At 48.1% G+C, this 27,903-nt stretch overlaps 1 protein-coding gene and 1 pseudogene across 3 annotated transcripts in view; both read right to left on the reverse strand.

The window, feature by feature from the left end:
* Positions 1–3,741: 3,741 nt before the first annotated feature.
* LOC119041703 (chromobox protein homolog 3-like) lies at positions 3,742–4,291 on the reverse strand (annotated as a pseudogene).
* Positions 4,292–22,696: 18,405 nt separating this feature from the next.
* The window catches only part of MAN1A2 (mannosidase alpha class 1A member 2), a 124,171-nt gene continuing 118,964 nt past the window's right edge, over positions 22,697–27,903 (reverse strand). For all 3 annotated transcript variants that reach the window (XM_037135143.2, XM_037135142.2, XM_037135144.2), the window contains exon 13: positions 22,697–26,479. In XM_037135143.2, coding sequence (XP_036991038.1) covers positions 26,347–26,479 — 133 coding nt within the window. In that variant the 3' untranslated portion in view covers positions 22,697–26,346. The remainder of the gene's footprint in view (positions 26,480–27,903) is intronic.

Raw genomic sequence — 27,903 nt, forward strand, 5'->3', positions numbered from 1 at the left:
GCAACAGCGGTGGTGAAAAAGCCGCGAGCAGAAGCCTTCCGGGCCTGCTGTTGGGCCGAGGCCCCGTGGCCGTGGCGGTGACCTGAGAGAGAGCAGACTCTGCCGCCCTTTCCGGTGGGAATCTCTGCAGCAGCGGTTCGCTGCGGGAAACACAGAGCTCTGAAGGCCGATGGATCCTGGCTCCCTGCTCAGCGCTGCTCGCCTTTTAGCTCGTTACTTACCCTCTCTGAGCATCAGGTTCTCATCTCCGAGACAGCACAAGGCTCACACACCTTGGGGTTTAGCGACGGTGCTCATCCAATACCCAGCAGGGCAGGCAGCTGGTGCTCAGTGGTGCCTCACAAGCGCTCACTCTCTTGTTCTGTAGGGGCCTCCTGCGGGTCTCACGCCATTCCCCCCCACATCTGTGCACTGGAGACCACCCTCCTGGGCACCTGAGTGGGCAGCACCACCTGGAGAAAACTCGAGGCTTCTTTGCTCGTGAGAAGCTCCCACTGTACAGAGCGATTTCAAGGGACTCTGTCCCCTGCCTTGGCTTCTGCTGTGACGTAGCCGCCAGAGCTGGTAAGCAGCTCGGTTCCTGCAGGGTCTGCCCCCTGGGGCAGGTGGCAGCCTCCTGTCTGGCGTTCCAAGTGGCCTTGAAGGGAGAGGTGCAGACTGGGTCCGACTCACACAGGGCCAGCCGGGGCTCGCCAGCGCCGCTGCAGGTGGGCACAGGACCCCTGGGCCCCTCCGCCCACGGCGACTGCGTGAAGTTCTGACAAGACGGCCCCTCCTTTGTGGCGGCATCGTGGGCAAAAGTCTCATGTGCTGAAGGAAACAGAAAACAGTACAATTACTTCAGAAGCCTGGACATTTCTTGAAAAGTTAAACCTACATTTACCCTGATTTGACCTTAGCGTGAATAACAACAAAACCCCATTCTTGCCCTTTGTCATAACTAGCACTTGAAATGTATTGTCAAACGTATCTTTTGAAAGTGAAGGGATCACTGGCAATGGTGGAAGAGCCCACTAATTCAGGCAGGCTTGCAAACGAGGATTGTCCTCAGTTCACTATTTTCCCTTCCCAGGAGGGCAACCGGGTTTCGACTCTATTAGTCGTTTCTTTTCATTTGTTTAATTTTTAGTTTTTCAGTCCAGTGGACTTTTCACTACAGAAGACGGGAATTCAGGTCTCTTTCTCCACCACCCCTTCTTCCCCTCTCCCTCTCCTACCTACACTGGAAAGGTCACCCTTGCCCTCTTTCCAGCGTAGCTAGGTCTCACTTTTGGGGGGTTATTAGTATTTGGGAGGTTATTACCGAATGCTGTGTACTACACTTATTTTTTTTTCTTGCCTACTTTTAGTTTTTAAGTTTCTTGCTTATCTGTTTAGTTCTAATCTTAGCCCGGCACCTCCAAAAAGCAGAGTCTGAAATACAGATGAAACTGCTTAAATTTCATTTGGGAGAAGCCAGGTTTGGGAATATGCAGCAAGAAGAAGGGAGGCCAGAAAAGGCGGGAAGCTAGGGAAAGCAGTGTGTCACCGTGCTCGGGGATGTGCGAGCCACTGAGAGCCACGGCCGGTGGCTGTCACTGTTCATTTGCCCCCGCGGTTTCCCCAGGTGAGCTGCAAGGTTAAGCCATGTCTTGGTGCCCTCCGTGGAAGAGGAAAAGGAAAGAGAATTCATCTGTCTGCCTCCTTCTGTCTTTGGCCTCTCGTTCGGTGACGTTTGCTCCACGTGAATTTATTCCCTTGCAAAGGGAACTTTATTTCCAGATTGCAAAGTTGTGCTGGTCTCTCCTCGGTTGCCCATGTGGGAGACCAGACCCCGCGCTCTGTGGCACGGTGTTTGACCCAATGCTGGGTAGCAGAGGGCGCGCACCCTGGGGCCTGCTGGCCGGCCGGCCGGCCTGCTGCAGGAAGAGAGGGAAGGGACCCGCAGAGTTTGTGTCGGGTACGGTTCTGCACACACTGTCGCTGACATAACCTCAGCTCTCACCTACCCGTCTAACCCCCCTCCATCCTTCGGGCACATCAGGTTTCCTATCAATCTCAACTTCTGGGAGCTCTGTCTCGGGGCCTTTCGACCTGCTGGACAGACTGCCAGCTGTGTCTGCTGCACAGCTCTGTCCCCGGATCCCCTTTCACCGTCGGAGACTTTCCTCCTCCCCCCACTGCGCTGCAACTCCTGCTGCCTGAGTCTCACATTCTCTTCTTTCTCGGTTTACACCTTCATTTTGGTAAAGACCGCCCAACAAATGGGGCAAGGTAGGCACAGGCTGGGTACTCGTTTTGGCCTTGGTATTGAGCCTCAGCCTTAGGAAGCCCGAGAGCCAAACGCGCACTTCAGCGTGGTCTCTGGCATCCATGAGCGTGTGGTCATCAGTAGTCATGTGACCTTGAGATTCACCACCATATATAACTAGCCAGAAAAGTCAGTAATATGGACATCGTGCCATTCAGAGGACTGTTAATAATATTAGAATATTTACCTTCACGTGTAAGCAATCATTTTGGGTGCATTTTGGAGTGAGAATGTCCTTGTGTACTTTATATGTTTTAATTCCACGGATAAGTTGAATATCAATGTCTAATACTCCAGAATTGAAGCGCTACCATAATTAATGAGTTATTTCATGTACAAAACAATTAAGAAAACAACATCAGAAGAGTTGAATAGACAGAAAATTATCAGTTGATCTGAAAGGTGAGATACAGTGGTTAGTTAGATAATTAAATGAAGAACTTTTAAAACTAAAAATGCTAATGAAAAGCTAAATACCACAAAATAGAATAATAGAGGTTAAATTACAACATAATTTGAATCGTTGTCGAATGGTTTGATGTACTAACATTCAAAACACTAACAAAATAAACTTTGAGAACTAAGTTTCACGTTATGTGTTTAACTCCATGAGGCCCAAGATATTTCGGGAAGATCTGCTGTGACCTGCAGGATACACTTTGTCCCCTTGACACTTCGTAAGAAGGAAAGAACTTCACAACCATGTACAGCATCATCTGCGATCAATCATCGTCAATCCAGACATAATAAAGCTGTCAACAATGTATTAAAAAGAAAGTATTTAGGGAAACATGAGGTAAACACACGTTTCCTTCCACCTTGGCTAGTAGACCTTAAAACGTTGGTTCTGCGCTGGCTGGCGTAGCTCAGTGGATTGAACACAGGCCTGCAAACCAGAGGATAGCAGTTCAATTCCCAGTCGGGGCACATGCCTGGGTTGCAGGCCAGTTCCCAGCAGGGGACGCACAAGAGGCAACCATTCATTGAATTTCTCTCCCTCTCTCCTTCCCTTCCCTTCTAAAGGTAAATAAATAAAATCTTTAAAAAAAACAAAACACCAAAACGTTGGTTCTGTCCCTTTCTCTCTTTTCTGCCCCCGAGACACTGCTACGGTCCCATGAGACCCGTTTGTTGTCTGACAGTGTCACGTGTGTCTTTCCCGCATCTCCCATCTCTTTCTCTTTCTCTCTCTCTCCCCCTCGCTTGCTCACTCCTCTTTAGGACAGGTGTTTTCTATGAACCCATGTTCCCAGTCATGAGTTTCTTCTTCCGCTGGGTGCAGCCCCCATGCAGATCAAGCCGCCTCCGTAACGCTCAGTTTCAGTTATTTTGTTTTTTCGCTCTGTAGTTCCCCTTTGACTCCTTTACAGGTTTCAATTCTCTGATGAAATTCTCCATCTTGTCATCTGTTCTTAAAAGTTTGCATCCATTGTATGTATAAAGCAACACAATTACTGGGCTTCGTCTTCCAGACAAGAATGCCAACTTAGTCTCTCTTCCTAAAAAGCCATTACAATTTGAGGATACTGCAGATCTGCCTTTTCTATCAGTGCAGACCTGCCTCATCCGAATCTTTCCTTTTCGGGAGAAACATCACTTCCCCGCTGCTGTCTGTGGGGCTGGTTACCCACTCAGGATCAAGACCTCGGGCAAAGCCTCTTGGTTCACCAGCAGGGTCTTGTCCATTCTTTCATTTGCCAACATCAGGTTCACTGTCAAATGAAGACTTCCTTTTTGGACCATCTTTTTCTTTACCGGCTTTTGGAAAATGTAGAAATGCTTCAATTAACTCTGGGGGATCTAAGTTTTCTTCAGGTGCCCAGGTACTGGCCGCATCTGAGTCCCTTCCCCTGCGGGAGGTTCTCTGCCTCCCCGCTCACTACGTCTGTCCAATACTTTTCCCACCACGAATTCTTTAGGCTCTGCCTTTTCAATTTTTTTACACTTTCCATTCTGTTTCTTTCCCATTTTTTTTTGCAATGTAGTTTTACCAGAGGTCATTTTTAATCACAGAGCTTTTTATTCACCACCTCCATTCTGCTCCAGTTCCCAAGTCCACGGCCTTAATTATTTTTAGATTCAGGTCTAACAACTGCAGTATCAGGATCATTTGTGAGACTGTTGATACTGTAAGGTTTTTTTCCTCTTGTTTTTTAGTTATGGTGTTGTATGTGGGGGAGACGACGCCATACCAAAGTCGCATCGATAGGTGGTGAAGCGGATGAAAACATTCATAGACGGGAAACCCAAGCCCGAGGGTGACAATGGGAAAACCACAGTGAGGAAAATGAGTGATTTAGGGATCACGGGCCACCGTTTTTGTGTTCATCCTTGAGTTGTATGTTCAGAGTGAAATCATAACAGTGTACTGGAACAGAACCACAGGCCGGAGCAAGGTAGTGGGCTGTTCCCTTTCTCATTCTTCTTCAGCCGAGAGAAGCCACGGGGCTCTGGATGGTTTTGTCATTTACGTATGGGAGAGGGTCAGTCAGGATGAAACAGCAGCTGCCACATTTTATAAGGTGACGGGATCTTTTTTTAAAAAGAAAATGAGTTGACAGTGTATGTAGGTTTTGCTAACAACACCACAGGTTGGTTGCAGAGAGATTGATTCACTGCCTAGAACCTGTTGTGGAAGAGACTGGAATGCTGACCTTTGACCGGGCGACTCCCCTTGACTTGTGCCGGCCAGAAAGGTCCTCCTTTCCTTCTCCTGCAGGGAAAATGCTGAAATTGGATGGAAATGGACAGATTTTGTTATTTTGAAACCTCGTTGTGTTACTTTACGTCCACACCTGTTCATCCAAGGTTTCAAAAAGTACACATTTGTGTGAGAACAGAAGTCTAGAGTTTTCTAGTGAAAATATTCTGACAGTGCAAAACTTTAATTTGTGGGAAGGCTTCAATGAAATAGCATCTTCATCAGCAACCACATCTCTAAGTAGGAGCTGAAAACGAAATAAGCATTCCTATGGTATGTCAGAGAAAAGCTCCCACTTCCCCGGGAGCACCACCGGGGTCCCCCGACAGGCCAGGAGACCCTGGAAATACTCCCTCCCGCCACACCTCACGGGGAGTGAGCCTCCGTCCGTGTGGCAAACACGGCGCCTGCAACGGTGACCTCGACGGTGACCGGGCAGCTTCGAGTGCCGGCCGACACTGCTGCCCTCCAACACTGAACTTGAAAATCAACCTGTAAAACTTCTGATAATAAAAAATATATTCAGAAGTAAACTTGAAAAATAAAATTTCTGACTTAGTCATGTGTCATTTGGTGACTGGGGGCTTCCGCCAAACACGGAGGTCGGCCTCTTGTCAGGGGACACATTTTTAAGACCGTGCTTGTCTGAAAATGTCTTTATTTTAGCCCCGTGCCTGGCGGTTTGACTAAATGTAGAATTCTAGGCTGCAAATCATTTTCCCACAGAATACTGAAAGAAACGGTCCATGTGTTCAGCTTCCAAGGTTACTGCTGAGAAATCCAAACCCATTGTGACTCCGGCTCCTTTTTATGTGACCTTTAGCACCACCCCCCACCCCCACTCTCTTTAGGAGCTTTTCAGATGTTTAAAAAATATTTTATTTATTTATTTTGAGAGCAAGGGGAAAGGAGGGAGAAAGAGGGAAACATCAATGTGCGGTTGCCTCTCACATGCCCCCTACTGGGGACCTGGCCCGCCACCCAGGCATGTGCCCTGACTGGGAGTCAAACCGGTGACCCTCGGTGACCCTCTGGTTTGCAGGCCAGCACTCAATCCACTGAGCCACACCAGCCAGGGCTTGGATTGTTTTCTGTACCCATAGCGTTCAGAAACGTTATAGGTCCAGACATGAAATCTATTTTCATTTTCTGTGACCGTTGCTCAGAGTCCTTCCAATGTATACATCTGTGTTTTCAGTTGGGGGAAATTCTCTTAAAGAAATCCTCAAACGGTGGCCTTCTTTGTTTTCTCTTTCAGCAACTACTACTGTGAGAATGTTGGTCTTTCTCTCCAGAACTGCCTGCTGACCCTAGGGCTGGAGAAATCTACCATTAAAATCCAAATGCAAGATTCTACATTTATTTCAAGATGTTCCTTATTTGTTGGGGAAAAAAACTAAACCTCTTTACATGAAGAAGAAGGAAGGCTGGTGGGCGGGGGTGGATGGAAACACAGGCTTGAGTCAGCTGGTTTCCCTTCCACTCTTAAACCAAAACAAGTTCACACCTGACAGCAGGAAGAGACGCTGGTCCCACACCAGACAACCGGCTTCCATTCGTGGCACTGCCGCCAGACTCGGCAGTTTTAAGATAACGCTTGTGTTTCTTTCTCCCTGACCCCATGCTCTTCTAGTTTCCCAAGGACTGGAGCTTCAGATGACAATGGCAGAGAGGTTTTCATGACAGACCGGCAAGCACAGCCCACGGGGCAGGAAGAGAAGGCTGGGAAGTACCTAGCAGATGACGTGGCAGGGAGGCCTTGAGGCTGAGCCGGGATCCAGACCTGGTTTTGGATCAAAACCAGAGATCAGCGGCCTCTGTTTGAGGGCAGAGGTTGTCATGTTGACTTTAAAAGCCTGGCCTCTAGGGGCTTCATCACAGGATAACTGAGATGTCTTTTTCATCCCCCGGCCCGCCCTGACTGTCCCTGTGGTCACCGCTGCAGCCACTGTGCAGACCCTAGACTGTGGTCACCGCCCCTGCCTCCCGGCCAGGCCGTCCCCAGTCCACGCTCCACGTTACGGGCAGTGTCGCCTGTAGCACGAGCCTGACCAGTCACTCTCACCTCCAACTCTTCAGTGTGACCTTCCTGTGTCCTTATCAGGTAGTCTTGCCTTGCCTAGGTAGCACGCCACTGCTCTCAACCTGGCCACTTCTGTCATTCCTCGTCCCTGCCTTCCAAATCAATTGATTGAAATATTTTCTGTGCCTCATTTTTTCCCTCCCCACACATTTGAAATGTTTGCGGGCGGTTTTCACACTTTTTGTGGTTACCTTCCAAGTCTGCCACACACACACTTAACCTGGAGTCTTCAGGTTGCGAAGACGTCCGTCCTCCATCCTCCATCCTCTCCCAGACCTCAGCTCCATTTCTCTCCCTCTGAACTCGGAGGGCCGTTCGGAATATGTTTTCACTCAGCAAAAGGCAGCTTTGCGTTTACTGGTCTAGTTACCATTTACTTGCTTACCATCGTCTCTTGTCTATCATACCACACTGTTGGCATCCTTTTCTTCCTTGAGGTTTATTCTTCAGAATACTTCCCCTGGTGGTACATGCTCTCAACTTTGCTTCCTGTACATATTTCGCTCTTAGTCACAAACCACACTTTTGCTGAGCACACAAATCTACGCTGACAGCTATTCTCGCTCAACCCCTTAGGCCCACCTTCTGGCATCCACTGTCCGTCCAGAAGTTAGCTGTCATTCTAACCGTCCTTTTTAGCTCGTCTGTGTTTTCTTTCTGGCTGCTCTCTGTCCTTGGTGTCTTGCCATTTTATAACCATGTGTCTAGGCGTGAGTTTGTTTTTATCTCCTCTGGACAGGTTACACCTCCTGGACCCTGTGGGCCACCTACGTTCTTCCTTGTTTCTGGAATCCCCTTAGTATCGCCTCCTCTCCACTCTGCCTACATTCTCTTCTCTGAACTCCCATCAGACAGACACGGCCTTCTCATTCTTTCTCGGAGGTCCAACCCTTCCATTTCGTCCACATTCTTATATTTCTTCGCTGCATTCTAAAGAGATTCTCTTCGGAAGTGTCTAATCTTCTCTTTTATCCACTGAATGTGGTTCTCATTTCTGTGGCCACACTTTTTATTCCCAGAATCTCCATTTGTTTGTTATTCGAATCTGTCATTGTTGTTGGTTTTCTGCAGTAAACTTATTTTTGTAATTGCATCCTTGTTTGCAAGGAAGGCAGCAGGCAGGGTCAAGGAACAATTCATGGTGAAAATTTTAAAATAGAACCAAATGAGGGTGAAGTCACCACGTATCACAACTTGTGCAACGCAGCATATGGGGCGTTTGGAAACTACTGTACACCCTGAAACACTTCCATCAGAAAAGGAGAAAAGCTAAAAGTTAATTAGGGAATACTGCACCCTAAAAGTTTAAAAAAAAAGAACAGGAAACCCAAAGATAGTGGGAAGAAGTACGTAAGAGCGGAAATTAATGAAATAGAGAATGAAGAAATAGATAGGGAAAAAGCCAGATGCTGCCTCTATCACAAGGATGGTCTATTTCCATTGTCTGCACACCCGCAGGTCGGCTTTTGCCCTCGTGCTTCTCCTGAGGTTTTCCTGGAAAGGAAGTCGTGCCAATGTCCTGCATTCCAAACCTTACAGGACTCTGCTAGCAAGGCCTCAGCTCACTTGCGTTCCGGTGGCGGGGGTGTCTTTGACTCCTCCCCAAGAATTCCGGCTGCCTGTTCAGTGCCTCCATCAGACGGCTGATGAGCGTGCCGAATGCCGAACTTGCGTCTGAGCTCGAGCCCCTGCCGTCCCCCGCCCACAGCCCGACCCCCTGTGTGATTTCCCTTCCTCAGAAAGGTCAACTCTATTCTCTCGTTTCTCAAATTAAAAATATCTTACAAGTTGTCCTTGTTTCCTGTCTCGAACTTTTAAAGTGTGTTCTCAACCACACGGCCACAGTCACCTCTAAAAATACCTCTCGGATCACCCAGTGGCTTCTGCCAGCCCTAGACTTCAACCCGAACTCCTCACATTGGCCCTGCTGACCTGGCCTGCCCATCTCTGCATCCCAGTCCTCACCAGTCTTCTGCTCTTTCCCGGCGCTCCTGCCCTCTGGCCAAACAGGCTTCTGTCTCAGCAGCGCCTTGGTGTCTGCGGTTCCCTCTGCCTGGGAAACTCCCCCGCAAAGCGCTCGGACCCACTGCCCAGGTGTCTCCGCCTCTGGGGAGCTTCTACTATGCGCGTTGGGAACGAAACACACTGCCTGCCCCATCCACGTCAATATTCGTCCCCTTTGCCCTGCGTTATGTTGATTTCCACCATCACCTACGTTATATTTACTGATTCATTTGGTGGTATCTGCCACCCGTCCCCACCCTCCCGGAAGGTGAGCAGATCCTTGGGACTTTATCTGGGTTACTCGTCCCGCATCCCCGTACCTGGAACAGGACCTAGGACACCTTGGAACTTAATAAGTACTTGGTGCGTATCTGAACGGACGACTAAATGTGTGAGTGAACTGGTGTGGCTGGAAGAGCCACACAGCAGTAGTAGGACGGACAGAAGGGGGTGCGGAGTTGGGGAGGGCTGTTTTAACTCTGCTGCCACCTTCTTCGGGAAGCGTCCTGATTTCCAGCCACGTGATCTACCCTCTCGGCCCACAGCATGTCCTGCCTTTGCTCGGCATTTGTCTCCCCCTGTGTTTGGGGTTCGTTTAGACTGTGGTCTTGTGAACAGAGACTAGATTTCAGTCACCTTCGACCCCCCGATGCCCAGCCCAGCACCTGCCATACTGCAGGTGCTCACTCAATGCTTGGTGAGTTGAACTAAACCCATCCTGGCTACACTAACTCTAATTAAAAATCATTTTCCCCATCTGTAAAATGGAGACTATTAATAGCATCAATTTCATGAATTTGTTATGAGGACTAAATGGAATAATTATATATGCAAAAAAACATGTCTTTAGCCTAATTGTTCGCTGAGTCACTTCCGCCAGCGCACACTGGGTTTCAAATTATGGACAGAAAGACGGGAAGGGGTGAAGCCCTTTCTGGGGGGATCTTCCTGAAGGGCCCCTGAGGGCGGGGACGATACAGAATCCATCTCTGTAAACCTTCCATTAACCCAGCACTAAGGATTATAGAGTGTGCTTTGTAAATAAACAAATGTTGCATGAATACATTAAAATAAAACTTTTCCCTCTTTCTCTTTGTTTCCTAATTTGCAAATTGTCCCTAAGAACAGTCTCTAGGACCCCTTCGGGCCAGATTCAAAAAAAGATTCTAGCTCCTTTTAAGAAGATGCTGGTGGTTTATCGTCCCAAGCTGCTAAAAGCCACGGAAGTTCCATTCTGTGACTAAGGTGCCCGCGGCTTTGCCCTGGGCACTCTCTGGTCTCCTGACGTTGCAGGAAGCCTGTCCGCTGAGGCCTCAGACATCCACTGGCTCCAGGAGAATTCTACCCAGGGAGGCAGGGCCTGCCTCCCTGCTCTTGCTTTCTAGAAACTTTGCTGGCCCCTGAGTACAAGCTGCAGGCTCCAGCTGGCAGCTGGGTGGCACCTCTCCAGGAGACCTCGGTCCTCCCAACCAAGGGACAAAGGCCCATGAGCCGAGTGTGCACAGCTGACCCGGGCTCTGGGCCTGAGCTGGGTGCACAGAGAACGTGGGTGGAGGAGTAGCATGTGCCCTATAAAATCAAGATGCTTGCCAAGTGGAAAAATACCCAGTCCTCAGAATGCTTCTTCTTGTGTTTCTTGGAAACGTTTCCTCAAAGGGGTAAATGAAATGCACCGTCCCTGCCTGAGCCAGGTGTTGAGTGAGCTGCTTCCTTCTCTCCTCCACAAACAGGGCTGCCGCTTCCGGGCATTTGGCTTGAAGAGTGCTGGGCCCTGAGTTGCCAGAGGGAACAGCCCACAACCGTGTCACGTTGGCGCCCTTTTGAGCCTGGGAGGCTTCCAGAGGTCGAGTCCTCTGCTCAATCCCCAGCGCTGTGGGGATGCACCAGGGACGGTGGGGACGCACCAGGAGGGACAGCACAGCCCCTGTAGGCTGCAGCCCAGCTGAGAGCCATCATAGTGCCTTCCTGGCACTTTGCTACGAGGGTCACCTGAGAGGTTGTCTGTAGTGTGATGAGCGCCGTGCCTGGTGTTCTAGAAGGGCAGGGAAGTACAAGGGTGTTCTTGCTAAGCTGAAAGACAAGCACCTGAGCTGCAGAGGATTTACAGTCTCCACATGGTGCACAGCAACCACCTGTAAGAGCCGCAGTGGGCGGGGAGGGGGTGAGCGAGGCTGCAGTCCCGTGGCCAGGCTGTGAGTGAAGCCCCGACCCTCAATTTGGGCTGCCATCCTGCAGGACGGCTCAGGAAGCAAGGATGGTCTGGGCCTCAGCTGGTCTGCCCTCGGGATGCCATGTGGGGCGAGCCAGTTAGTCCTCACAACCACCCCAGGAGAGGCGTGCTATTAGCCCATTTCTCGGATGAGAAAGTTGAGACTCAGAGACTCTGGCTCACGTCACACAGTGACTATGCACCAGACCCAGGATTCACACCGAGTGTCTGGATTTGCGGGGATGTCTGTCTTTCTACTGCTGCTGCTTGCCATCACTCGGACCCATCACTACAACGCCAGAGTGTCGCAGAGCACCGGCTCCCTCACCCTGCTGGCCAGCGTGAGCCACTGAGCCCCTCCTCACTGCTCACCCCAAAACACAAACTGCAAATGTGCCCAGCAAGAGCCCACTGAGACCAAGCCTGACAGCCCCACAGTGGAGGCTGGGCCTGGCAGCGGCCGCCTGCCCAGAGGTTTTTGTGGCCAGGCTTCCTGAAGCCCTGGTTCCTACCTGTTCTGCAGGCCTGCACCCTGGCTCTCTGCAGACAGTCTGAGCCCTGTCCGTCCTTCTCAAAAGTCCCTTTTGCTTAAGGAATCAGAGCTGCTTCCTGCTCCTTGCATTGAGGAGCACTGGCCTGAAACCGCACCGGGCTGCTACTCAGTGACCCTGCCAGGCCGAGGAAAGGCAGATGGGTCTGCTCTGGGCCCTTCGTGCAGAGTGGGGGCTGATTGGTTACCCTCGGCCTCACCGGAGAGGGGGGCCCTCCTGCTGGCCCCCAACAGCTGAGCTTGGCTGTGGTGGGGGACAGAGGACCACTCCAGCGGGGAGGGTTGGGGCCAGCCCACTCATCAACCCCACCGTGCGTGGTATCTCTCAGCGGTCACAGAGAGAAGCACCTGCCCGTGCAGCCTGCCACGCGTGCAGAGCTGCTGCCGGGCACCCCTCGTCCTGCACACTCAGCCGCACTGGCACAGTCTCCTGCAGCCCACAGAGCTGCCCACTGTGGGGCTGGTGGAGGGCGAGGCGTGAGGCCGGGAGTGGCGGGGGAAGAGGCCAGCCCACCGAGCAGAGCAGGGGCACGGAGGGCTCGCCCGTGACGACAGGCCTCCAGGTGCGCTGCCCACCCGAGGCCTCAGCTTCCTGAGGTGGGCGAGAGGGACGAGGGGTCCCCCTCCAGGTCCCCAGGTCGCCTGTGCTTTGACTCTTGGGTTTGACCTGCCCCGAGCCTTGTGGGTTGCAGGACTGAGGTCGACTCCTAGCCCCCGCCCCCCAGGGTGCCTCACGGGGTGCCCGGCAGTGTCCCATTAATGCTCGGACATCAGGGGACCAGGAACCCAGGTGGGCAGCCCATCTGAGGCTCCACTTGGGCACAGCCGAGGACCTCAATGTCCCAGGTCTGCGTCCTTGTCACCGGTGCCCTCGGGTGCAAGGCGGCGCTGAGGGCCGGCCAAGCCGACTTCTGTGGGTGCTCCTCCCAGATTTGGGTCTGATCAGTTCTTCACTAGCTGGCAGTTCTTAGATGCCTCAAAAAAAAAAAGATTTTTTACTTTTCTTTTTAAAATCTAATTTGTCTTTTTACATTGTCCTCCATGCAAGGGTGGAGAGAAAGGCTGCGGTTAAGGTGAGTAGCTCCGGCGGTCAGCGATAACCCGGGGCGGCTCCCCAGGGCTGCGCTCCTGCCGGGCTCTGGAACTGTTCCTTGTCCCGATTCCCGGCTCCTCCCCCGTCCTGTGCGCCAGGCCGCCTCCCCCACTCCCCGTCTTCTCGAACAGCTCACTCCTTATTTCCCCGGAAAACCCCGAAGCCGTGCAGAGGGCACTGCCCCACGCCTGCTTCCCCTCCTCTCACCTGCCCCTCCCCTGCGCTCCGCCTTCCCTCCTGTGGAGCGAACGGGAAGCCAGGGCCTCCCCGTGCCCTGGACCCCCGCCCACGGGGCTCCTGCAGCGCTCCTTCCTCCTCCGACAGCCAAGCTTCCCTCTCTACCGGGTCACCCCAGCAGAGTGCGGGCGGGCAGGCTGCAGCATCTCCTCTAAAACAAAACCTTTTCCCGAGGCCCTATTTTATGCTCCCCCCCCACACCCCAACGCCCTGGCAGCAAAACAGCAAAACCCCTTTAAAGAGTTGCTGACCCTGTGCCCACCTCTTCCCCTCCTGTTGCTCCTTGTACCACTCGGCGCTGGCCTTTGTCCCCACCATCCCACAGAACGGTTTCTGCCGAGGTCACGGAGCGTCTCCGCTGGTCAGTGCTCAGCACTCACTCCCCTGGACCCCCAGGGACAGGGCCTCACTGGGCCTCGTTAAACCACTCTCTTCGCTGAGTTCGGTTCTCCCGCACCTCACTGGGCGCTCATCCCGCAGAGCCCGACTCTCCACTAAGTGACCTACGCGTAAATGGCTTCATGCTGATGATTGGCCCAATTTCTATCTGCAGCCCAGGCTCCGGAGCCCCAGGTTCGCTCGGCCAGCTGTTTATGCTCCGTGTCCACTTAGATGTCTAACAGGAATCGCAAATATGTTGAAGAACAAATTCCTAACTGCATCCCTCCTGAATCTAAGACACGATGTTTCCTTTTCCTAGAATGTCCCCGCCTTGTCTGTCACTGCTGGGTTCCTGCCGCCTCCCTCAAATTCAGGCAAGTGCTTCCTCTCCAAAAGCTTGAACTGGGACGGTTTGGCTTCCTGTGCACTTGCCCTTCACCACCATAGTCCACCTGCTGCCAAAGGTACAATTCGCCCCCACGCCTTGTCCTGGCTTCACGGGGAGGGGGATGGCGGCTCATGGTCGGTACTCACGGTGCCCTCACTCCCTCCCGCCTTCCCCCACCAGCACTTGCTCTCCCCGTAGCATCCGGCACACAGCTGCACTGGAAACCGAATTCCTGGCTTGCCAGTTTACCCTCCTCCAGCCCAGAGGACACACACAGGTTAAGTATCATCGTTGTCTCTGTGTCCCCCAGGACTCTTGCCACATACATGTTCAAGTAATGTTTCAAGAAAACATGATGCCAAAAGGGCTTACGCAGTGTTGCACAAATAAGAATAACCTGAGAGGTGCTGGACGGGGGCTTGACGGGGGGCGGTGAGCACACGATACAACACACAGATGATGTGTTATAAAACTGTGCCCCTGAAACCTATGTCATTTTATAAACCAGCGTCACCCCAATACACTCAATTTAAAAAAGAAATAATTAAAAAAAAACTAATTGCAATTCGATTTATAAAATGTCATTAAATCTACTATGCTGCAACATATCTGCTGGCCTATGTCAGCTAAAATTATCTGTTGAATTCATATAAGAATTCTTCTAGGCCTAGCTTCTGACCTGAGATACTTTTCATCTTATAATAACTTTTAGCTATTAGTTCAAAGCCCTTTTTAAAGGAAGGGAGGTCATATTGGGGGGAAAAGGGTCTTTTGGGGGCAATATTTTTCTTCTGTTTGGCAAGCATTTCATCACTGACTTGATATCAGTGAGGCAACAACGCCCCCCACAGCGGCATCCTGAGCTGAGGCTACTCCAGGTCCCAGCAAGTCCTTAGTCATAGGCTCACCTGGGCAGCCAGAACGGTGGCGCCCTCTGTTGGTCAATGTCAGAGGTTTCACTGCGTCTCTAAAATGAGAGACCGAGGGGCAGAGAGATTGATTCACTGATTGATTAGCGCCCTCTGGTGCCCGAACACTGTGTCCACGCTAATTCTTTCTGCCAGTCACCTGAAGTTTTGAGATGAGTATTTTTGAAAGATGTTTCCAGGGGAGTCCCTTTATCCTCTTCCAAAGTCACTTTCATTTTTCATGTCTTCTGGGCTCTTTGGCATCGGTGGATGCCTGGACTGACCCTGGACTCGCAGAAGGGAGAGCCACTGCGGGTATCTTGGGGGTGCCCCTGGGCCCGGACAAGGCAGGCTCAGGGCCGGAAAAGGACGGTAGGAGAGGGCTGTTCCGTGGGTCTCAGAGAAATGGATGTCCCTTCTCAAGTTCAAGGCTGCTCCTGCTACCTGTGCTTTGGATCTCATTCCCACGACTTCTTCAAGTATCTTTGCCTTATTGGATAGCTTCTTTCTCCCTTTATCTTCAAACACTACTTCCTCTTAAAACTCAGTCCAAATGTCAGTTCCTTTCCCCGAGGGTCAGTCGGAACCTTTCTGGATCCCCTCCCCTTCCAAATCTACCCTCAGCTTAATCAGAAGCCCCTCCCACTGCCCCTCCCCCCCTCATATGAAACGCACTCCTCCATCAGACCCCCGTGTCGCAACACTAAGCAGGCCCGTTCGTCTGTGGGGGAGATTTTATTTTTATTTGCGTATACTTAAGGCTTGTTAGAGCTTTGGGGAACAGTAGATAAAAGTTCAACAAATGTGTGTGGAATGTAGTAACTAAATTAACTTTCTCATGAATCAAATTCAAACTTTCTAGTTAAGGTGCCTCATTTTATAGAAAATATAGTAAGGTCCAGCCCTGGCTAGTTTGGCTCAGTGGATTGAGTGCCAGTCTGGGAACCAGAGGGTCACTGGCTCGATTCCTAGTCAGGGCACATGCCTGGGTTGCAGGCCAGGTCTCCAGTAGGGGGCGTGCATGAGGCAACCACACATTGATGTTTCTCTCCCTCGCTTTCTCCCTCCCTTCCCCTCTCTCTAAAAATAAATAAATAAAATATTTAAAAGAAAATATACTGAGGCCCAGAAAACCTGAATAACTTGCCTGAGGCCTCAGAATCAGTCAGGGGGAGATTAAGGGCCGCAGTTTCAGAGACCCCGCTTCTTCAGAGACCCCACTTCTCCAGAGACCCCCACCCCTCCCACTAGACCCTCCTGACACTGTGTGTGCCAACAGCGCTGTTCACGCAGCTGCAAAAGAAAAACACAATACACGCTATGTTACTTTTCTAATGTTTAAGCCTTTCTTAGTGTCTATGGTTTTGATAAAGTTTTTTTTTTTAAACAGGGAACTCCAAATAGAAAGAAATGGACTACAGTTGCCCTTAAACAGGGCAGCCTGGTCAGTGGAGAACACAGGGTCTGAGAGCTGGGTGCTTATTTAATGGATATTTAAAACGTTAAGTGGAGTGAAAAGATGACCAGGGTGCTGTGTACATCCTCACGTGGCTGACCATCCAGGAGAGACAGTAAAGGCGTGTCTGCAAGTCTGTGTGGCAGAGCATGATAAATTGCGAGTACAGACGGGAATGAAAGATGTACAAATGTGGAGGAAATCACTCAAAGCTAGGGAAGTCACAGAAAGTTTCACAGTGTGAGAACACAAAGATGAATAGGATGTTAACAGAAGCAGATAAAGACCTTCCAGGTGGAAAGAGTAAAGCTTTCAGAAGGCTAAAATTTGTAGAATCATTTACAAAAAATATCAACAAAAACATCCATCCATCCATCCATCCATCTCCTATTTATTCCTGGAATGGCCAACGACAGAAAGAGGAGCAAATCCTTCCCCCCAAAAGGAATAAAGTGGACAAAATTCCTAGAAATTGAGCAAAGGCGCACAACAAATCAAGAGGCATTTACTTAAGAAAATTCACTGACCCCGAGGGTAAGAACCATGTGTTGCTCTAGGGCCACCCCCCCCCCAGCCCCCCAGCGGGCCAGCCAGGCAGGACAGCCTCCTCCGCAGTGCACTCCCTGGGCTTGTTAGGAACACAGGCAATCTCAGTGGCAAACGAATGGGAAGAGTCACTAGTGGGAGCCAGCCTAATGCTGCCGTTCCGGCGGGGACAAGCAGCAGCCTGGCAGAGCAGCCGGAAACTGAACAGGGAGGCAGACTCCTGGACTGAGTCAGACGAAGCGGGCCCCGCCACAGAGCCCTGCTGGTTTGGAAGGCTGCCTGCACGAGCAAGGCAGAGGCCACATTCAGGGAAGGCCTGGCTGAACGTGAGGCCCTGGACACAGGCAGAAGGCACCCCCGGGGGCCAGGGGTCAAGTGACTTCCCCACCCCTGGAATGGCTGGGCTGAGGGCAGACAGCAACGAGTGCTGACGAGGCCAGTGCTGACGAGGCCGTGGAGAAACCGGTACTTCCACCTTTGTATACTGCTGGTGGGAATGTGAACACCTACAGTGTAGTGGGCAGTTAGACATGAGCAGAGTAAGGAAGTTAGGCCAGGTACAGAAGGTCACCAGGGACGAACGCCCCCCAGGGTGACCTTTGTTGCTGATCGTGTGGCTGGTCAGCGGTTCGGAAGCCCTCCTTGGAGATAACATCTAGGCCTCAGCTGTGTTTCAGCTCCAGGCCCAGAAAAGCCGCAAAACATGGCAGGTGATGCTAGGACCAGCTGCAGGACTAACGAACCTCTGCTCTGGCCCCGACCAGTCAGAAGAGGCCACTCCCCTGAACGGACACAACTGTAAAGCTGAACAGTCTGTTGAGATCCTTGCCTGGATCCTCCCCTAATATCTTCACCCTTAAAAGCTCTTGGCCCTGGCTGGTGTGGCTCAGTGGCTTGAGTGCCGGCCTGTGAACTAAGGGCTTGTCGGTTTGATTCCCAGTCAGGGAACCTGCCTGGGTTGTGGGCCAGGTCCCCAGTTGAGGGTGTGTGAGAGGCAACCACACATTGATGCTTCTCTCCCTCCCTTCACCTCTCTCTTAAAGTTAATAAATAAAATCTGAAAGAAAAAAAAGCTCATAGGACCAAGCACTCTCCTGCTCCCAGGAGCACACCCGTGACTCTCCCCTCCCCCCCCTTACTCTCCTCTTTCCTAAGCTCCAAGGGCCCTTCTCTTGCCTCTGCCTCTTGTTCCCCGAGCCTATTCCTTGTACAGCTCACTCTACCTCTGTGACTCCTAAATAAACAAGTCTCTTCCGGTCTGTCTCTTGGCTCTGAACTCTTCTCCCCCAGCCAGATCCCAGGTACCGAGGTTGCTGACCCCACCAGCCTAACATCTGGTGCTGTTCTCGCCTCTGCCCACAACGGGATAGTAATTTCTTAAAAAGTCATACATAACTTTTATCCTATGACCCAGCAATTCCACTCCTAAGTACCTACCCAAGAGAAATACACACATGTCTACACGAAGACGTGTATGCAAACATTCTTAACAGCACTATTAAGAATAGCCCCAAAGTGGAGATGAGCCAATTATCTGTCACCGGTGAATGGAGAGACAAAATATGGTCTATCCAGACAATGAAATGCTTTTACCAACAAAAAGGAACAAACTCTTGATACTTGCTACAGCGTAAAGCTTCAAAACATTATGCTAGGTTGAAGCCAGATGCAAAAGACCACATATATCCGATGCCATTTATATGAAATGTCCAAAAAAGGCCAATCTGTGAAGATCCAAAGCAGATTAGTGGTTGCCAGGGGCTGGGACAGGGGTGGCCTTGGACTGCAGGTCCGCGTGTTCGTGGGGGGGTGGCACAGCAGCTCCTAACATCACAAAACGCCCCCCCCCCGTGGGAAGGTCTCAGTCTGTGAATTGTACCTCAATAATGTGGTCATACATTATGTAAATGTGGTCACTTTATATTTTTAACTTTATGTTAAAAGTTAAATATACAACATATAACTTTGTATAGTTATATTTTTAACTTTCTAAAAAATATAACAAGTTAATTTTTTTATGAAGGTAAACAAGCAAATATTCTCTTATATCCTTACCAGAGAAAACTGCTAGTTTTCAGCACATATATTTTTGCTGTGGATGTGTTTTAACAAAAAGTGACTTCTATCTAGTTTTTGAACTGCTTGGTTAAGATGAATACATTTACACATCATTAAACTTTTTTTAAAAACAAAACTGCCTGAGTTTTATTTCATGGAATCAAGAATAAAATTGGAAAACCATCTTTAAGATCATCTAAGCTCCACTGACCTCCTTTGGTTTCAATCTCCTTATGTATAAAATGAGGCAGAACTGAATGGTTTTCTTTGCTCTTGACCTCCCTGCTGATTGCGTGTCCCTCTCAAATTTTCTATTCTTAAAGGGATGATTACTCTAATCTGCTAACAATAATGTAAAATAGTAACTAAAATTGTGAGTTTATTTCAGGCCAGGGTACATGGATTTTTCTTATTTAAGTCTCCCCCAAATCCTTTTTAAAGGCAAAAAAAAAATTAAAATTTTCTTGGGTTAAAAAATGAAGATTTCTCTCGGGGGAGTAAGAGAATGTGAAGTTATTGCTTCATGGTTACAGGGATTGGGGTGTTGACAATGTTTTGGAAATAGTGGCAATGGTCGCACAACATTGCTGATGTTATTAATGCCACTGACTGTACACTGAAAATGGTGAAAATAGCGTTTTGTTACATTTTATGACACCAATTTTTAAAAGGACATCTGTGCTAGGTTAATCAACAAGGTGCATGCAGCCTTTCACCATCTGAACCCACACTTTTAAGAAAAGTTTTGCTGAGATGTAACTGGCAACATATGGTACACATTTAAGGTGTGTATGATTTGCCCTATGTACATACTGTGTGAATGAAGACTACCACCAAATGCTTAGTTAACACACCCGTCACCTCAGGTAGTTATTTTTGTGTGTGTGTGTGTGTGTGTGGTAAGAACTGACCTACTCTCCGAAACTTTCAATACCAAGAGATTGTTAACTACTGTCCCCTGCGTTACATTACATTTGAGCAATCTCTCTCTATTGGTCCCACCCCTCAGCCCTCGGCAATCACCAGCCCACTCTCATCTCCTAGGGGAACCCATATTCTTAATACGAATGCCATCTGCATGTTGAGGACAATCTTCTGTAACTCAGTGAAAAAAAAGATAAACATTTCAGTACCTGGTGGAGAGAGGCCCAGGTTTTACCAAACTATCATCACTCAGAGATCCTTATTCTTTTATCTGGTCCTGTTTTACCTTTGCTTCTGAAAAGGTAAGTCCACAATTAATTCTGACACACCCACAGTGTCAATTTCTTAGTTTAAACTTTTGACAAAGTTGAAGTTCACTGTACCAGGAAGGATGAGGCCTCAAGAATGAACTGACTGTTACTGTAGGCTTTACCCCTCATTGCCGAACTTCATGCCCGTGAACACAGGGGTTAAAGTACCCTCTACGTTTGCAGTATCAATAGATTAAACCATGGTGGGCTTCTATTTCACAGGCCTCTTAGGCCTATATTTTTGTCCAAAAATCACTCAAAGCACAAGTCAGTTTTGAATGTGAACGAGATCCAGTGATTCCAGTATTTTAAAGCTTGATAACCTCTGAGGTTGGAGTAGACGGGGTCTTAGAGAAAACAGGGACAGTAACACCGTCGTTTTCTTTAAATCAGATGAAATAAAAATTACCCTTAAGCCCGCTCTTCATCTTTCCATAACATCAAGGAACATGCCAACCCGTTGAACCGGAGAACGTGCTCCCTGAACGTGGGGGACTGAAGACGGTCAGGTACTATAACAGACGAGCCTGTTCTGTAACGAGGCTTGCACTGTGTTGCCATGGGCGGGTACAGATGAAGGGTACACGAAGACTTCTCATTTAAAGAACATCTTTATTTGACCTTTAATATACAATATTACCTTTGCTTTATAAAAATTACATATGGAGGACATGACTGGAAACCAGTTCAGGAGCGGCCAGTGGGTACCGATTTAAGAGGTTACACTTACCCCACTTCTGGTTTAAGAAAATCGTATTGGTGAATTTGAGACCAGTTCGATTGAGCAATGGCATTTCAACTTCCAAATCCAGTCACTAAAACTGGGGATAAGTTATTTCATTAATCCAACAAAATCTAATTTCTAAGTTTTCTAAAAAATAATTTTCCCCGAGAGAGCTAAGCTTATCTCCAAGGAGTTTCTGGTACGCAATCTGCAGTGAATTCTGTAACATTCGAATAGCTGTAAGACACCTGCAATTGTTTAAATCCTCTACGTGATAAATGCATGTGGGTTTGTGTGCTTGTACGCTCACTTTCACACTGAGCTGTAGTAATCTGCAGAGCATTTTGGGCTTGGAAAGGCAGCCCATTATGTGTGCTCCCTGTCACTCGGAATACCAGCCTCCCCTCCTCGAGAATTTCCAAAAATCGTGAAATACTTGATGAACTTTCAGCAGAACATCTATTATCTCTAAGGATGATCGGTGCATTGCAACACTAGTAATATGGGGTGGAGTCACTTCATGAGTTCTGCTGAGCTCGAACCAAGTTTAAAACGGATTACATGTTAAACAGTTGAGGTTGAGATTGAGAGAGATTTTAATGACAATATGATGCACACTGACATTGTGAAACAATGCTAATGACTTGTGAAGGGTTTCGGGCGAGTTATGCAAAGAAGAGGAGGGGGGACTGTCGTGTGCACAGGTCTTTCTCTGCACTCCTCAGACGTAGGCAGTCCTGGAGCTACAGGGGCAGCGCCCTTCTGCAGCCTACAAAAGTAACAGTGGCTGCCAAATGGCACATGACCCATTTTCTGCTGCTTGAAACTTTTCAAGAGGTTGGTTTCTGCCACACAAAGGTTCAGAAATTCCATCATGTTCCTAACAGAGGGTTCTAAGAGCACTCGAGTGGAGGAATTCTGCAGCCCCAGCAACCCAGAGCCTTGGTCCAAAGGTCAACAAGCAGGCAGAACTTAGACAGAATCACGATTTTGACACCACAGAAACACTTCGTTTTACGTGGGGACTACTCTGGAATTGTGGCACTGAATGACAAGGCAAGGGTATTGGCTGATAGTACACAAGAACAAAAATACGCCTCTTCCATGATAGTTCCACCATACTGAAAGCTAGACAGACTCCAGGAGTATATGTTTTCAAGACAAAAAATATACAGCTGCGGGTTACACAAATACACACCCTCATACACACACACGTCATTTTGCTTTAAATGAACTGCATAACTCAAATACAGAGAAACGGTGCAGATCAAAGATTAGAGTCTTACACAAACTAAACTCTGGGATCAAGGTTAACATCTGTGACCCACGGGCAGAACCCAGCCCTCCGTGTTTTCGTAAATGAAGTTGCACTGGAACACTTCGTCTGCACACTGCCTGCACCTGCTCTCATGTCTCATGGCAGCACTGAGCAGCCGAGTAGCAGAGAGAGGGTGGCTCACAAAGCATCTGTACCTTTGGAGAAAAGCTTGCCGAGCCATGCAAGAACAAAAAGAACACCTCCACCATGATCTGAATGAGCTAAAGTAACAGAAAATCACCACCACCAATGTTCTTGAACCAGAATAAGTCCATTAAAATGTCTCAAGACCATTATCTGGTTACTCAAATATTCTGCTCCGAAGCTGTGCAGCCCAAAACAGCCAACCAGCCTTCCCAGCAGACACACCGGTGATGGGAAAACCTCTGTGTGTAAAACTGTCTTTATGCATGTATCTATGTAAAGAACGGATAGGACAGGAGCGCGCCAGTTTACAGGTAAGAAAACCTACAGAAAAATAACTATTCAAAGTACTACTACTGGGAACTGAGAAATGTTTTAGTATATTTTTCTTTATATTAACATCATGGAACCACTATTAGGACACAGAGCAAAACCAATATACAACTGCAAGTTTTACCCATGAATTATGTGACAAATTTTTTTTAATATAAAATAACCAGCATTTCTAGAAAACATTTTTAATTATGTAATTAAATATAGCAAAATAAGAATGTTTGCATTTATTTCTAAGTATTTTAGCCCAAGTCGCATCAGAAATCAAGTATTTTTTGACATTTTCTGCAAGTTTAGTTATTAACTACAATTATAGCTATTGGGATTATGCAGTGACAAACTGTTTAAAATATATTATAAACAATTTCTTTTACTCTTTAATTTCAACGAACTATAAAATTAAGAATTTTGAAACATGACTCGTACTGGGAACCATTTAAAATGGTATGAACTACTCTCATACAGAAAACGCCAGTGGAATCGCGAACACCCTGATGCCCGCCAGTGCCCAGCGAGACGCCCGGCGTGATGCCTGGCACGGGGTGGGCACTACGTGCCGCTCACTCGTTCTCTCTCTCACTCCCGCATTCGTTCAGAGAAATCCAGGCTTCAGGAGAAACTGCATAATGAGAACGGCATGCACAATCTCTTATCAACACACCTGCAGTTTTGACAAAGACTCTGGCAATGCAGAGTGGAGATGAGATGATCGAAATTTCACACTGCACGGTTAAAATCTACCCAGTGAAGCCCTAGATGCCACCATAGAAAAGCACGGTCAATATCCCACAAAAGGAATACATTCCTTCCATACTCAGTTATACATACACATTTGCTCGAAGACAGGGACAAGCTGGCGTCAGAGAGACATGCCTCAGCACATAACCACCGGAAAGCAAGCACCCTCTGATGGGGGACTTATTTTTCTGCACCAAGACTGCTTTTTGGTTAGGGCCACATTCTCTTGGTCTTAACAATTTCATAGTGGTTTGAACAAAAAGGTGTGATTCTAAAATTGTAAAAGAACTAAATGTAGAAGTTAGAGGGGTATTCAACCATCTTTATTTTTTTCTTTTACATACCAACTGATCTATTTTGCATATCTGTGCCAAAGGCACAAAGTAAGGTGTCCACTCTGAGGAGACACCTAGAAAGGAGCATTTCTAGGCCCTTTGCAGAAGGTTTCATGTGTGTAGTAAGTTATTTAGCCTGAGTAATAGGTCTACAAAATGCAAAGGACTGTCAAGAACAGGACAGAGTAAAGAATGCTCTTGGGAACTAAGCAGAATATGGCATAAGGATTGATCTTGAAGGAAATCATTGTAAAAATCCGTAACAAAAATAAAACATGACCCTGGCAAGTCATTTGTAGCTGACTTTAATTACCTTTGGTATTAAGAAGGAAAAGAATGGAAGCATTATTTGAAGCTCTGGTCTTCTCATCCTCACAAGGAAGGTAGGGGCCGGTGAGGAAGACCCTCCCAGGGCCCCTCGCAAATTGTGTGCCTGTTCCTGCACCAGCCAGGCTCGTGCACGTGCTGCCTTCTGCTAAGTTCCAGTCACTGGAGAAATACAACAGAGCACTGAGAGTGAGGGTTCTGTCTTATTCCTTGAGAAGTTCCCGGGGAACCCAGAAGGGCTCTTTACTCGGACTCCTCTAAACGAAGTGAGGGCGGGTCCACTGCCACCTGCACAGCCGTCTGGGTCCCTGCCAACTCAAGTTTCCACTTTTTGTTTTGAGAATCAAGTACTTTTCCCCCTCTTTCTCTTCTGAAGTTACAGTCACCTACCCTTCTCATTTAAAGTGTCAGTTTTCAAGTAGTAAAAGATATTACAATTTCAAATATGAGCTAAAACCGAGCTCTCTTTAAGACTGAAGTGATGTGACTGGCTCCACAGCCTTGTTTTCCGTGCACACTAAAAAACGTGATCATCATCGATCACTGGCTGACTCTGAAGATTTTTTGACTAGTCATGGGGTATGATGATCACCCTTAGAAAATATTTAGTTCTATTAATTTATAAATCTTTTTCCAATTTAATCCACATGCCCATGAAAGGTCAAAAAGAAGAGCCACCAAACTCAGGACATACGCCCGCAGAGTGCCAGGGTGGGTTCTTGCAGACAGTGTTTCACGACACCTTCCGATTCAGATAAGTATTGGACTTGTTATCCTACTCCCAACCTCCATTGTCAACGGAAGTTGTTTGTATTAAATATAAAGAAGAGAAAGTGTCTTGTACTGTGACATAAATTCAAGGGACAGAAAATTTATAAGCATTATTTATCTTACAATATAGTTCTTAATAAATTTTAAATTCCTCCCCCCAAATATAAAGAAACATTAATTTATTCAAAAAGAAATATCACTGCAAAATCTGATGGTGTAAGGAAATCCTTTAGCTATTATATCCCAAATGCAGTGTAATATGACTAATTGCACTGCACCTTTATCACTAAAAATTATTTTGCAGCTATTTTGATGAACTCTTTGGATTTCTATAAATATTCTTGGAAAAAAATAAAAGTTAAACTTATTTTTACTTAAAAATATTTTTGAAAAGCTCACTCATCTGACGAGATAGTGAAGGACCCATGTCCCCATTTCAGATGATGCTATTTAAGGAAGTTCCACTCTATGTGTCTTGTTTTTGACTCAGTAAGATGTGACAGTAATGTGGCTTTCCACGGCAAATTCAGAGCTGACAGCGGATTTTGCCAAGCCATACAAATAAAGTTGTAAGTTGAGGGGTTCTACTAAGGTTATAATGAGGTTAAAATGGTTAAAATTTACTTGGTAGATTTGCTGGTCTGGAAAAATAATCTCCTACCAACAAAATCAACACTTTCTCTTAGAACAGGTTTCAGGGCAAAAACTGCCCATTTCCCCACCTTCTGTCATGCTCCCGACACAAGACTGAACGACATGCACAGAATCCCGAAGCGAGGCTCCTAGGTAGTGGCTACGACAACTAGTTTGGATGACTCCATGTGGAGACAGACTTGAAGGACATCCCTTGTCAGATGACACCCCCGGAGAAAACTAGATTTAACTAAGACATTTCAGTGGAACAGACTGGGATTTGAAATGGCTGCCAGTCTGGTCATCCAGCGGGAACTTGCAAATTCAGACGGGGTGGGAACTTCTGTTTCTTTCCCGAGCCTTCTTGCTGCTGATCCAGTTACACTGTCCTTTTGTTCTTGTTTATTTTAGTTCACTCCATTATTAAAAATGGAGAAAAAAGGGCTAAACAATGTGTACATATTTGATTTGAAAGCTGCTCCCCTTTGGGAGAGACCCATAAACCGGTGACAAAAGCCATCTCTCACTCCTGCTGTGACGCTCCACACTCCTGCTTATTCTCAGGGAGTCCGGCCTCCAGACCCTGGGACTAGAACGCAGTCCCATCCTCACAGGAACCATTCCTCGCACGGCCACCTCCGTAAGAATCGAAGCACAAGGTCACTGTCCCGCGCACAGGGGAATATGTTTTGGTCAGGTATAAAATGGAATCATTTCAAAGTTGAGATATCTACAGGTTGACAAGTCTGTGGGGAATGAGTCGTGCTTCACCCTGTCACACTGACGTAAGAGGTTCGGGTTTTCAGAAGTCCCCTCTCGGATTAACTTCTATAGTGGTCCATGTAAACAAAACACAGGTGTGAATGGTCTTTCTGAGGCTGCTTTCATCGAACAGCAGGGTTTCCTGAAAGAGTGGTATTGGCTAAATGCAACACCGGCAGAGGGTGAGCTTCTGTATTAAACACCCAGTGGTCTAAAGGTAGAAGGTCATCACCGGAGAACAGCAGATACAAATACCTGAAAATAAAAGGAAGAAAAATGAGCTTTGGTTAGAGTTCAACACGAAGATCCAAGTGACCCAGGAATAGTGGCAGAGGACACCAACAACCCCTCTGAGCAGCTCCGATGGAAAACACTGTTGGGGACCGCTCTGCCTGGTTTCAGGAATTGTAACTACTCCCCATGGCCAAAGATAAGTGAGCGACCTCCAGAATGCAAACCACAGGAGACAAGGCTTGTCTCTGGTAGCAAACACTGCCTCAGTTTCCTCTCCCTGCCCCCAAAGCTTGGTCTATGTTGTTGACCGGTAAGTCTCCTCACAGCGGGGAGCAACCTAAGCCAGACATGATCACTTGGGAGGCCATCCTGGAAGGACTGGTGGGGGGGAGGGGGCTGCAACAAAGAGTGAGCAATAAACCCGTGTCCCCCAGCTATGTGACATAGCCTGAGTCCCCCTGTCCTCTGGGAGAAGCGCTTCCTGGCTCTAATCCTCTTAAGCCTGAATACCTGATAGGGAGGGGTGCAGCTCCTTGCCTTTCCAGACCTGATCCTGGGAAAAATCTGGCATCCAAAGACTTCCTGAAAAACCTGTGAAATCTGCTCTGCTAAGAGTGCTTTCATTCATATGTTAAGGGTTCAAGCAGGAAACCCTGAAAGTTTCTGCAGAACCCCCTTCCTGACAGACACTGACTCAGACTAAACCCTCAGAGTTCTTTGAAACGTTATCTACCGTTGTTTTCCTTGCTGCCCTGTATTCTTGTGTATTACAACCCAGTAAAAGTCCTTAGAGGAAGGGGCTCGAGGCCTTTTCCCCTGAGAAACTGGCCACTGCTCAAGGCCCTTCCCTTTTGAGGGATCGGCCATTTCTCTTCCCCAAGCAGATCATGTCTTGTTTTGTTTACTTTCATCCCTGCCGGACAAGGAGACTTGCGGGAAAAGTTGCCCCCACAAAACACAGAGCACAGACCCCAGTCACCCAAACGATCTAAAACACAGCAACCACGTGCCCCACCCAGAGCGGCGCCGAAGCAAGCCCGGCGAGCCGCCCGAGACCCCCGAGAAGAGAGAGTAGAAACACGTTCCACACCCCATGTGACACACACAGAACAAGCTGTAAAATGGCATAAGACAAACAGCTTCACAATTTTCCAGACATTCTTTTAAAAATAGCACATCAGTCACATGTTTTGTTATGTATAACTAGAAATTAACTGGTATCTGTTGGTCATCTAGAAATTAATTAGAAATTAATTAACTGATATTTGTAAACAAACACTGAGAGAATGAAGTAAAGCACATTATTTGACACAGCGGGAACTTCTGCAGGCTCCCCACACAGCAGTTTTGCAGGTGCTGCAAAGTATTAAACAAAGGCTGCAGAAACATGGACTTACAGGAGGTTTAATAATGGTTAATTTCTCTTCATTGGAATAGCACTGTTT

The sequence above is a fragment of the Artibeus jamaicensis genome, unplaced genomic scaffold (genome assembly GCF_021234435.1).
Source record: "Artibeus jamaicensis isolate MK-2021 breed Jamaican fruit bat unplaced genomic scaffold, CSHL_Jam_final scaffold_1689, whole genome shotgun sequence".
In the NCBI taxonomy this organism is placed as follows: domain Eukaryota; kingdom Metazoa; phylum Chordata; class Mammalia; order Chiroptera; family Phyllostomidae; genus Artibeus; species Artibeus jamaicensis.